The following is a 12883-nucleotide window of genomic DNA, read 5'->3' as shown; positions in this document are numbered from 1 at the left end:
CCACCACAAAGACCAGGATGCTGTCATGGCCTTCAGGCAGGAGCACATTCTTCTGTAACCCCCTAGGGCCATTTAGAGGTGGTAACTGGTAACAGAAGACCTTCTTGTTTCCTATGTTAGTGTTTCATTATTTATTTATTCTTTTGGCACTGGCTGGTAAGGGGATCAAACCCTTGACCTTGGTTTTATAACATAGCGTTCTAACTAACTGAGCTAAATAACCGGCCAAGTGTTTCATTCTTGAGCAGAAGCTTGAGACACATGTCACTCTGAAGGATCTAGAGCTACTAGAACTAATGTTGTAACCTGTGTTTATGAAAAGTCTGGAAGTAAAGAGGTGGCATAGCTAGAGTTCACATGCTTAGGGATCCCCTGTGGGAACACATAGGTGAAAACACCCTGGTAGAAGTCCTAGGCAAGGAGAGCTAAGTCCAGTGCTGATTCTGGATTGATGTGGAAGTTATCAAGGAATTATTGCTTTACATAACTGGATTGCTGGTTTTACCAGCAGATAAGATCAGTGACATCACCTGACTTATCTGGTGTAAGAGGTTTCTTTCTCTAATGGCAATTAGAGATTTGGGCAACTGGTTTTGCCTTCCAAAAATAATTAAATATTCAGAGATCAAACCACAAGACAACCAGTCTTTTCCTTCTGAGCTGCTCAAGACGATGTAGCAGGTTAAGGACACCAGGGGACTTTGACTTTTCTCATATGCAGCCTGAAGAGCCAACAGCTCCTTTTTGTCACATTATAATTGTATTCTGCCTTGTATTTTTTTTTGAATAATTGTATCTATGGAAATCAGACTCAAAGGAGGCAGATGACACAAACAGCACACTTTAGGTTGAATTATGAGACCACTTCTGAGAGAAATTTGGTATTTTCTCTTGTAAAGGGGAGATATTTTAGCAAGAGCCATACTTTCTAGGTATTCTTTCTGCCCAAAGTGCTTTTTCTTTCACTGGTTGGTTCTCACTCACCCTTTAGAGTTCATCTTAAATCTTATTTCCTCAGGGTATCCCTCCCTGACACTCAAATTCATTTCAGTTCTGGCTTTTCTTCCCTCTTTTTTCAGTATTTACCCCAATTTGTAATTGTGCATTCATTTTATATCTGTCTCTCCTAAATTATTAGGTTCATAAAGTTATGGAACTTAACTTCTTTGCTCCATACTGTGTGCCCAGTTCTTGACAGAGTGCCTAGCACATAGTAGGATATAGTGATATGAAAAAAGGATATTAAAAAAAGCAAACATAGGGGCCGGCCCGGTGGCGCACTGCTACAGTGCGCCGCTTGGGAGTGCGGCGGCGCGCTCCCGCCAAGGGTTCGGATCCCACATGCAGACCGGTTCCCGCTCACTGGCTGAGCGAGGTGCGGCCGCAACACCGAGGGTTGCGATCCCGTTGCCGGTCCCGGTCCGGTACGGGCACAACACTGAGGGTTGCGATCCGTTGCCGGGCACGAAAAAAGACAAAAAAAGGAAAAAAATAAAAAAAAGCAAACATAGGGGCTGGCCGGTTATCTCAGTTGGTTAGAGCACAGCCTTATCTTGCCAAGGTCACAGGTTCAGATCCCTGCACCGGCCAGCTGCCAAATAAAACCAAAAACATAATTCTGTATACCCAGATTAAAAAGTTCCAGTAGTCTTTTATTTTCTACCTTTCTCTAGAGGTTCATTTTTTAAGGAAGGGACAGGATTTCTATGGTTTTGAAATGTAAACTGTGTTGACTACAGCCTGAGCCACCATTCCTCACATCTGTTTATTTCCATGAGTATGTACAATATCTGTGACTTAACTAGGCAGTGGGGATGTAGGTACAAAAATGTTTTGGAAGGAAGAAAAACCTTAATTAGGGCTGGCCAGTTCACTCACTTGGTTAGAGTACTGCTTTATAACACCAAGGTCACAGGTTCGGATCAACCAACCGTATCAGCCAGCCATCAAAAAAACCACAAAGAAACAAAAGAAAAACCTTCATTAGTTTGCTTTCAGACTCCTACTAAATTAGGTATGCAATCTGGTACCTTGATTTTGGTACCATATTTGCCTGTAAATATTTTCAGTGCATGTCTCTTTTCTCTTCTTCTGGTATTGAATTCAGTAATCTTTAATTACTTCCCCAAGTGGCATTTGTCTCACATGGAAAGTGTTCTGTAATTGGCTGAGTTGTTATGGAGATTAATCTGAACCACGGACAGAACTGAGTGTTGTCATAGATGTTTTGAAGGATGGAATCCTTTGCATCTTGAGATGTCTGTAACATGAGTACACTGTCTTCCAACTCTTTTACACTTGTACTCTTAGAATTTTTCTTCTGACTTCAGAAGAACATGATAGAACATGCTCTTTATTAAAGAACATTAGTACTAGATTGCATTTATAGACAGCACTTGGCGACTGAAAGCCCTCAACAGAAAAATATGTTGTTTATTGCATCTAAGCTTTTAGAACTTAAGAAAAGGGTACCAGAAAAAATTAAGGTCTGCCACCTTTTCTCATATTTTTTATTAAATCAGTCATGCACAGACTTTAGAAACAGAATTCAAGTTTTGTTTTTTTTTTAATTTATTTTTAGTGGCTGGCCTGTACAGGGATCAAACCCCAGACCTTGGTGATATCAGTACCACGCTCTAACCAACTGAGCTAAATAGCCAGCCTCAGAATTCAAGTTTTATCATGTAAAATATACCTCACTCACAATGAAGATTGTTGAGGACCTGTACTGAGAAATATATTCTTTTAGGGATTCCCTATAACAGTACAAAAGTGGGAAAAAAAGCAAGGTTTGGAGAACTGGAAAGCCGATTACCCTGTTGCTTGTGTTCTGTCAGTGATATTATACTTAGTCTTAATGGGATAATGAAGGGATACCTTTTTGAAGACCCTGACAAGGACCAGTTCAGAAAGACTCGGATGGGGACAGGATGACAGGATGGCATACCACCGTGTACACATGGAGCAGTATCAAATCCATTTCTGTGTCTTTGGTGTTAGGTGTGAGGAACTTTGGGAAATTTATCCTAATGTACCCATGTTAGATGCTGATATCTGTGACACTGATGATCAAAGGTCACGTGTTCCTATGAAGATTTTTGTACATTTTATATATTCTCAGAAGCCCTTACATTGGTGATTCTTAATCTTTCTTTCTTTTTGGCAGCTGGCTGGTAAGGGGAACCAAACCCTTGCAAAAACATAATTCTGTATACCCAGATTAAAAAGTTCCAGTAGTCTTTTATTTTCTACCTTTCTGACACCGAGGGTTGCGATCCCATTACCGGTCAGTAAAAAAGACAAAAAGGAAAAATAAATAAATAAATAAAGGGATTTATTTACTTTTTAATTGAAATGTATCAAATATACATATTTATGGGGTACAGGGTTATATTTCAATACATGTATACAGTGTGTGATTGTCAAATCAGGGTAGTTAGCATATTTATTATCACAAAAATTTATTTCTTTGTCTTGAGAACATTTGAGCTTCTCTCATCTAGCTATTAGAGAACGTACAGTAAACTATTGTTAATTATAGATGCCTAGCTCTTCTGTACACCACTAGAATTTATTTTTCCTATCCAACTGTAATTTTGTGTCCATTAACCAATGTCACCTCTTGCAGAGTGACAGAGATGCAAAAGATTACTCAGAGCCCATGTATTCAGAGCAATGAGGACTGCACCCAGGGAAAACTTCAAGAGAAGAGAGCCCTGGCACAGCCCTGAGTCAGGTTTTGCTTCAGTTTTTATTGTAAAGACAAAGTTACAGAAGCAGTACAGGTGGTCAATCATAGTGAAAATATAAACAAACTGGCTACATGACAATCTTCATTAAAGCAGGTGTAACTTAAAATAGTTCAAGCAATTTACCATCAGAAGGACTCATAAAACTAAATTTTGTGAGGTACAAAAAGAAACAATGAGATAATCACCATAGCAGTGCTTAGCTCCCCAAGAAACTCAAAGAAACAGCTTAGGGCAAGATGTGGAACATCCAGCAAGCACTAACTAGCAGAATATCCTTGAAGATTTTAGCTCACACGCTTTCCCATCATTTAGGTTTAGCTGCACCAAGGGCAACTGCCCCCAGAGCAATCACTTTTTGCTGTGCTTTGATTCTCTTATCTAATCAAAGGCTTTAGTCCTGTGAAAGTTTCCCGGTCTTTCTTAATCTTAGCAATTCTACGTGTTTTCCTAAAGAGTTGGGCTTTGGCTTAAACTAAGGACTTTGGACCTTCTACACTACAGGAAGTTGGTCCTTCTATGCTACAGCCTAAACTAAGGACTTTGGTCCTCTACGCTACAGGACTTTGGTCCTTCTATGCTATAGGCTTTGGCCCTGTGAAATACATGTGCTTTATTTCTATCTCGTTAATGTCAATATCCTCCACAAACCAACCTCTCCCTATTCTCTCTACCCCCCTCTGCTTCCCAGCTTCCAGTAACCAAAATAGAAGACATTTGAAAAAACAAAACTGGGGAATAACTCCATGGGAAGAAAAAGAAAGTCACTAGAAATCTTTATCCTAAAAATGAATTTTTTATTCATGAGGTATCTGCTAAGTGCCAAGTATTATGATAGGTGCTAGGCATAAGGAAATAAGATAAATATGATTTGCTCTTGCCCTAAAGGACCTTTTATTCTAAGGGAGGGCTGGCAGGTTAGCTCAGTTGGTTAGAGTGAGGTAACAACAAAGTCCAGGGCCCATCCCTGTACTGGCCAGCTGCTCATACTGAGGTGAGGCCAGCCTCTTTGTGAATGTACCCTGTACAATTGCTGGTTCCTAATATAAGTAGTATGGCCTGGGAGCATTGAGCAGAGACAAATAATAAAGGATGACCTGATGTTAGGAAGTTGGTAACACTAGGGAGAGTGTAGCTGAATACTTAGGTACTTATGTAATGATCAATCTTCCTCTCACCTACCATTTTTTTCCTCTTCCTGTTCTTACCCTGTCCTCCCTCAGGTGAAATCTCCAAATTTAAGATACGAAAGTAGGTCTTTAGGTAGTGTAGACTTTAGCCCATTGTTTTGCGATGTCCTTCTGATAGACTTTTTTCCTCTTCCTGTTCTTACCCTGTCCTCCCTCAGGTGAAATCTCCAAATTTAAGATACAAAAGTAGGTCTTTAGGTAGTGTAGACTTTAGCCCATTGTTTTGCGATGTCCTTCTGATAGATATCACCTTAGTCACACAACTAAATTTTATGTACACCAGAAGACGGAAGCCTCCACTAGTTCCCTATCAACATCATCATAAAAACAAAGCTCTTGCTTAAAATTCCAAGTTTTCTGTATCTGTCTCCTCCATTTGACTCTAATAAGCTCCTTAATGATAGGGACCAGGGAATAATCATCTCCGTACTTCTGGCTCATGGCATGAGACCTACAGAAACCATGTTAGATGCTAGAATAAATAGTGAGCAGAACTGGTCCCAACTTATCTTTCCTAACTCATCTCCCACCACTTCCCGCATCGTGCCCTACCTTCAGCTACACCAAACTTTTTCCATTGCCTAAGCAGGCCCTGTCTTTTTAGGACTTCCTGCCTTTTCCCACATTGATTCCTCTGCCTTTGCTTCTCCCCACTGGCCTGGCTGGTTCACTCAAGACTCCCTTCAGTTATCAGCAACTCTGCTGAAGCCTTTCCAGACTTCCTGGGCAAAAATTAATAATTCTCTTTTTAGGTCTTGAACTGTTGTGTATTCATATCTTGAAGTATAGTGCTTTTTACACTGCATTGAAAGCATCTGCTTAAGTGATAATAATGGCAACCATTTATTACTTGTGCCAAGGACTGAGCTAATGTAATGACTGAGCTTCATAATATTAAGTGATGCATTGTTTTAAATCTACCAATAGCACTGAAACACAGAAATAATTCTCATTTTACAGATTAAGATTAATTACTTACCACAAGAAAGTTAGTGAGAGGCTGAGATGAAAGTGGAAACTATTTTCTGGGTACTGGGAATGTAGGGGTCGGCAGGACACATACAGCTTCTTCCCTCACGGAGCCCAACTCTTCAAGGACAAGGGTCAAATAGTAGTAAATGTAAGGCATGTATTGAATGCCTTGTATGTACCTGGCACATTAAGAACATTATCTCTAACTATTATAGCTTCTCTGCAAGGCAGGTGGTTTTATCACCATTTCGCAGAAGAGGAAATGTTTGTACTCAAGGTCACATAGATAGTAACAGCTGATGCTAGGACTTAAACCCCAAGTTGTCTGACTCCAAAGTATCTAACTCATCTCCATATTCCAGGTGCCTAGCACATAGTAGAGACACACTAAAAACTGTGGAATGAACAAATTTCTGTAACTAGTGTTCCTTCTTCCACACCACAAAATATTAACATTGTTGTTATGTAAAAATATTTCTTGTCTCAACTCTTTTTCTGTTATACATAGTGGTCTCAGGGTAGATTAAGTGCTACCTTGGGATAGCCAGTGTTGCCAATTAATCAAGATAGCTAAAGCATTAGAAAACCATACATGATTATAAAGCAATAATAATTAAAAGGATATAATTTTATTAAAAATAAGACAAAGATTAATGGAGTCAGGCACAATTAAGAAATAGACCTTTATTTATAGAAATTGAGTATATTGAAACTGAGATCCTCATAAAATAGTAAGAAAGAAAAGAATTATATAAAGACCTCATTTAAATTTAAAGAAAAACATTATTATCCAAGCTGATAAATTGGACACTGTTATAAAAAGAACCTTGGATTATCTACTAGAGGCCTATCTTCCAGATCTGATGTGTATAGCTGAGTAACTTTAAGCTATTCTTTTCCTAGCTGTAATGAGGCTCATCAGCAAAATAAGGATAATGATTAGTTTACCAGGTTATGAGGATCGAATGAGAATACCACCTAATTTAATGCCTAACAACATGTACTAAAACAGGGGCTGGCTGGTTAGCTCACTTGGTTAGATCATGGTGCTGGTAACACCAAGGGTCACAGGTACAGATCCTTGTACTGACCAGCTGCCAAAATAAATAAATAAATAAATAGCCTAGGTTAAAGTGTAATAAAGTAGTATATGTTAAAGGAGTGACTTATATTAGCCATTAGGGAAATGCAAATTAAAACCATGGTGAGATACCATTACATACCTATTAAAATGGTTAAAATAAAAAATTTTGACAGTACCAAAAGCTGGTGAGAATGAGGAAAAAATGAATAATTCACACATTGCTGATGAGAATGTAAAATGGTACAGCCACTTTGGAAAACAGTTTGGTAGTTTTTTTACGAAGTTAAACATGCACTTACCATGTGACCAAACAACCACAGTCCTAGAAGTTTATCCTAGAGAAATGAAAACTTAGGTTTACATAAACATCTGTACACAAATACTCATTGTAGCTTTATTTGTAACAACCAAAAAGTGGGAACAACCCAAGAGTCCTTCAAAAGGTAAATGAATAAACAAACTGTGGTATGCCCATACCATGGAATACTACTCAGCAATAAAAAGGAAGTATTGATACAACAGCATAGATGGATCTCAAGGTCATCGTGCTCATTGGAAAAAGCCAATATCAAAAGGTTAGATACTGTACAATTCTATTTATATAACATTCTCAAAATGATGAAATTATTGGTCATACCACCGAAAAAAAAAAAAAGTGATGAAATGATAGAGCTGGAGAATGAATTGATGGGTGCCAGGAGTTAGGGAGAGAGGATAAAATAAAGGGGTAGCAAGCAGCACAATGGAGTTCCTTTGCGGTGACAGTTCTGTAGCTTGATTGTGCTGGTGGTTATATGAATCTGTACATGTTGTAAAATTTCATAGAACTGCACACACACACACACACACACACACACACACACACACACCATGACTACATGCAAAAACTGGGGAAATCTAAGGTTGTAGTCTAGTCAATTGCCAATTTCCTGGTTTTGACAATGTACTGTATATAGTTATGTCAGATGTTACCATTTGGGGAAGCTGGGTGATGGGGATATGCAACCTCTCTGCGTTATTTTTATAATTTCTTGTGAGTTTATAAATATCTCCAAATGAGATTTTTTTTTCCTTTTTGTCTTTTTTCGTGACCGGTAACGGGATCGCAACCCTCAGTGTCGCGCCTGTACTGCGCGACCGGCAATGGGATTGCAACCCTCGGTGTCGCACCCGCACCACGCTCAACCAGTGAGCAGACCGGTCTCCACATGGGATCTGAACCCTCCGCGGGAGCGCCGCTGCACTCCCAAGCACCGCACTCCACTGAGTGCGCCACCGGGCCGGCCCCTAAATGAAATTTTTTGAAAAAGTGCCATTAATGACTATTAATTTAGGAAAATACATGTAAACACTAATAACTAATGCTGGTGTGTTGTAATCTATATTGATGCTGGTGATAAAAAAAAAAAACTATAGAGCAATAGATATTATGAACCGTAAATGTTCATAACCGTTGACCTCTTAATTTCCATATTTGGCCATTTATCCTAAGGAAGTAATCCCCTAAAAGGTAAACACTATAGATAATGTCATTTGCAATAACAAAATATCCACATACAAAAAAAAACCTTAATATTACAAGAGGTAAACGACTAATTAAGTAAATTATTGTATATCTACTAACTGTAATATTGTTTAATAAATTGATAAATATGAAACAAATAGTTATAATGCAATGTATGCACATGGACAAGAAATGCATATGCAGAAATAAATGCAATTTTATTTGTTTGGTATTGCTTTAATATTTATGCAATTTTACAACATAATATTGAGGTACAGACAATGGATTCATAAAGTTAAAATTCACTTTGTTGAGTGGTTACTTATCTTTTTAAATTCTGACACTAATAATTATTTTTAAATTCTTTCTTGAACTCTTGATCTTGTTTCCTTCCAGTTCTGCCCACTTTGCCGTTTAATACCTAATGAGAATTCAAGCAGCTTCAATGGCAGTTTAATAAGACATTTGCAAGTTAGTCACACTTTGTTTTATGATGATTTCATAGTAAGTATATTTTTTTACTTTCACATTATGTTTTTATACTATCTGTGTTAAGCTTATCTTTTTTATCCAAGTGAATAAAATTACAGAGGAAAAAATGTGTATGGTATGTAGCTAAAATATTAAGTGTTAGCATTAAGTAGGAAATCATGAAAATAGAATGTTTCATAAATTTGACTATTAATATTAAAGTAGTTATCTGCCTTGAACAAAATTATTTTCTTTGTGAACTAATCAGCCATTGTATGAAGAGCCAGATTTAGCTTTTAAATTATTTAAATTTTTACTTTAGTTCCTCCCTATTTATGGCTATAATTTTTACAAAGTTAAGAACTTGTAGGGCCGGCCTGGTGGCGCACTGCGCTAGTGCGCCGCTTGGGAAGCGTGGCGGCGCTCCCGCCGAGGGTTCGGATCCCACATACAGACTGGTTCCCGCTCACTGGCTGAGTGAGGCGCGGGGGCAACACCGAGGGTTGCGATCCCGTTGCCGGTCCCGGTCTGGTACAGGGGCGACACTGAGGGTTGTGATCCATTGCCGGACACGGAAAAAGACAAAAAAAAACTTGTATAGCTGAGATGAAATCACATCAGTAATGAAATGGCTCTGAGTTTGTTTTGCATCCAGTTGCTTTTATAGTACTTTGAACACTAATAACAGATATGACATTATCAGTGTAGTAAGACGTATGGGCCTTCTCATTTTTTATTTAAATTCTATAAAACACAAAACTCATGTTTGTTGTAGTTATTAAACTTAAAAAAAATTATTGTGAAAAAATCTGAAACATTTAAAAGTAGACATAATAACATAATGATTCCCTAAATACCCATGACCTAGCCTCAGTAACTAACTCAGGGCCATTCTTGTTATATTGAGTTTTTTAAAGATGGAAGAAACATTATGTATAGTGGGAATAGTTTTAATACTTAAGAATATATTCCCATCATCAGAAATGAGAATAGCAAACAAAAAGTTAATGTAGCCCTTGCTCTACTTGGATCCATATGTTGCCTTGTAGGGACAATGTATTGTTTCCTAAGTCCCTTTCAGTAAAAGTGTATTGCCTATCATGGGGGGGAAAAAGGCACTCATAGCCATGTTTTGAAATAATATATTTTGTTATTTTTAACTAAATACATGAAATGTAAAGGGCCAAATTTGAATCTGCATATAATTTTCACATGCTTTTGAATGTTTTCTTTGTAAGCACTTTCATGATAAAATTTAATAATTATTGAAGATCGTCATTTGAAAATTTTCTCTATGCTTTGTGATTTGCCCATTATCCAATTGGACCCAAGGAGCTTGGGTTCTAGGCTTAAGTAATACCTCTATCACAGCTGTGCAACCTTGGGGAAGGTCTTTAACCTCTGAACTTCTGTTTATTTGTTAAGTGAGGAGAGAAAAAGAACCTGCTCCCAAAAGCTCTTGTGAGGATTAAATGAGATAATACATATAAAGTGATTTGCATAGTTTGGGCATAGATGTTAGGCAAGTTGGAGAAGGGGAAGGAGTAAGTAGGATTATTAGGACCACTTGAAGAACTGAACAAGGTATATGACAGAGGCTTCATATTCTCCACTCCATGTCTCTAATCATGTCTTTTCTAGCCCTAAGGCACACAAGGCCTCAGTAGAGCCTGGTTCTGGTCCATGTGTTCTCATTGATAACATGGGGGGATTCCTCCTTACCTTAATTCCAGAAGATGTCCTAAAAGCCAGGTTGATACAGTGCCTTTTCTGGCTACTCATGTTCAGTTTATTATTCTCAAGGTCTTACAGACAAAGTATGAGCCAGGATGAAGCTGCTTTAATGAAAATACCTTCTAGCCACTCAAAACCATATTCTCGGGTATGGAAGTGAGCTTGAAATAGTGTTATTTGATTTTTCCCTAAACTACCATGTACTAAATTAGGCACTTTATATGTATTATCTCATTTTATTCCTTGCAGCAACCTCTGTCAGGTGAATACTGTATGTATTTTTATCCTCATTTAACCATGAAATATCTTAAGTTCAAAGGTTAACTAAATTGCCTAAGATCAAGCCGGTATTGAGTCCAGACCTTGTGCTTTATGGTATTCCTTTGGATTTTGTTTATTTTTGTTTTAGAATGAACTTCCAATAGAGATTTTCATTTGTTTATTTATTGTGGAAGAGGAGAGGGATTGCAGAGGATAGGGCTCTTAATAGTTTTTGTTTTACTTGTACAATGTGTTGACAAAGTTTTAAATTCCATTTTGAGAAAGTTTTGGGTTTTTTTCAGAAATATGAGGACTTCCAATAGAGATTTTCATTTGTTTATTTATTGTGGAAGAGGAGAGGGATTGCAGAGGATGGGGCTCTTAATAGTTTTTGTTTTACTTGTACAATGTGTTGACAAAGTTTTAAATTCCATTTTGAGAAAGTTTTGGGTTTTTTTCAGAAATATGAGGGTACTTCAAAAAGTTTTTGGAAAAATAGAATTAAAAGATAATATGAATCCTTCCATGAACTTTTTGAAGACCGTCGTAGATAGTAGTTCTGCTGGCATTGATGAATCCTGTGGGGGGTGTCTTATCTTTGATCTATGTTACATGTTTATGTGGAACATAGCAGTCTGACTAGGATTTGTAATGTTGACTAAAAACAACTAATTAGATCAGAGAAAAACTTTAAATTCCAAATCAAAACCATTTTATTACGACAATAACTTGTTAATAGGCAGTAAAGTGAAATAGAAAATACTCTAGCTCCAAAGCAAAAGTCCAGGGTTTTGTGACAGTCTCTGTGGTACCTTGGACAAGTCACTTAACTCAGGGCTTTAATTTCCTGCAAAATGAGGGCATTGCATTGGTCATTCTCCACTTCCTGAAACACTATAACTCTGATTGTGTATTGCTAATTATTTTTCTTTATTGTAGGATTTTAATATAATTGAGGAAGCTCTTATAAGAAGAGTCTTAGACCGGTCACTTCTTGAATTTGTGAATCATTCAAACACCACTTAATTTTATTAAGAGGATGGTGGAAGGAACCATTCAACTGCACCATTTAAGATGCTGCTTGAACAACTGGAGGGATACTGTCAATGTTTGATGGGCAAAAATGTACAAAACAGTTCTATGTTTGTATATGTTTATTGTTATATTGCATTTAAAAACTGCTTTCATTTTGATGGTTTAAATCTGTTTTACATTCTTGAGTTTCTTAGATATTTAACAACAAAAAATAGTTTCCATCAGTCATTAATATATGGAAGAGACACAGGCTGTGTATGTGGGTGGAGGATCTGCATTGCAAATTGGATGACACTGTGGAACGCTATATATTAATAACTAGCATTATGGTTAGGCAAGATAATCAATCTTTGTTCTGTGTAAAAAGATAGAGAGTGAAACAAAGTGTGGACATTCAAGGAAATGTGAAATATGTTCCAATGCTCTCGTTCTAATCTCTGATAGAATAACATGAATAATCTTATATGGGAGTAGGAAAGAAAAATTTTGGAAGTCAACAAAGTCTATTTAACCAAATCGTATTACATAAACCTGTAACAAAATAAATTTTGTGTTAGAAATATATACTCAATTCTTTGACTTTTTATAACTATGCACATGTAAGAATTTAATATTATATTTTTCAAATATTTGTAGATTATTATTTAGAAATATTTCTGTAATATAGGCAATTTCTTAAGAACCATCAGTTGATATTTACAGTAGTATTTACATTCATAATTTTAAGTGGAAAATCCTAAGGGCTTTGACTTTTTTTTTTAAATTTTAACCTTTTAAAAATTATAAAATAAAACACAAATACTGAAGACCAGACACAAAATTGATCACTTAATGTATTGTTATAAGGAAAACTCTTTTAGAACTCTGCCAGTCACCGCATATG

At 37.0% G+C, this 12883-nt stretch overlaps 1 protein-coding gene across 1 annotated transcript in view; it reads left to right on the top strand.

The window, feature by feature from the left end:
* The window catches only part of RNF125 (ring finger protein 125, E3 ubiquitin protein ligase), a 34184-nt gene extending 21620 nt beyond the window's left edge, over window positions 1–12564 (top strand). Inside the window, exons 5-6 of the mRNA XM_008569611.1 lie at window positions 8896–9003; window positions 11905–12564. Of these exons, the coding sequence (XP_008567833.1) occupies window positions 8896–9003; window positions 11905–11991 (195 nt within the window). The 3' untranslated portion in view covers window positions 11992–12564. The remainder of the gene's footprint in view (window positions 1–8895; window positions 9004–11904) is intronic.
* Window positions 12565–12883: the final 319 nt, after the last annotated feature.

The sequence above is a fragment of the Galeopterus variegatus genome, unplaced genomic scaffold, assembly GCF_000696425.1.
Source record: "Galeopterus variegatus unplaced genomic scaffold, G_variegatus-3.0.2 Scaffold520, whole genome shotgun sequence".
Taxonomy (NCBI): domain Eukaryota; kingdom Metazoa; phylum Chordata; class Mammalia; order Dermoptera; family Cynocephalidae; genus Galeopterus; species Galeopterus variegatus.
This window is presented reverse-complemented; position numbering and strand designations above follow the sequence as displayed.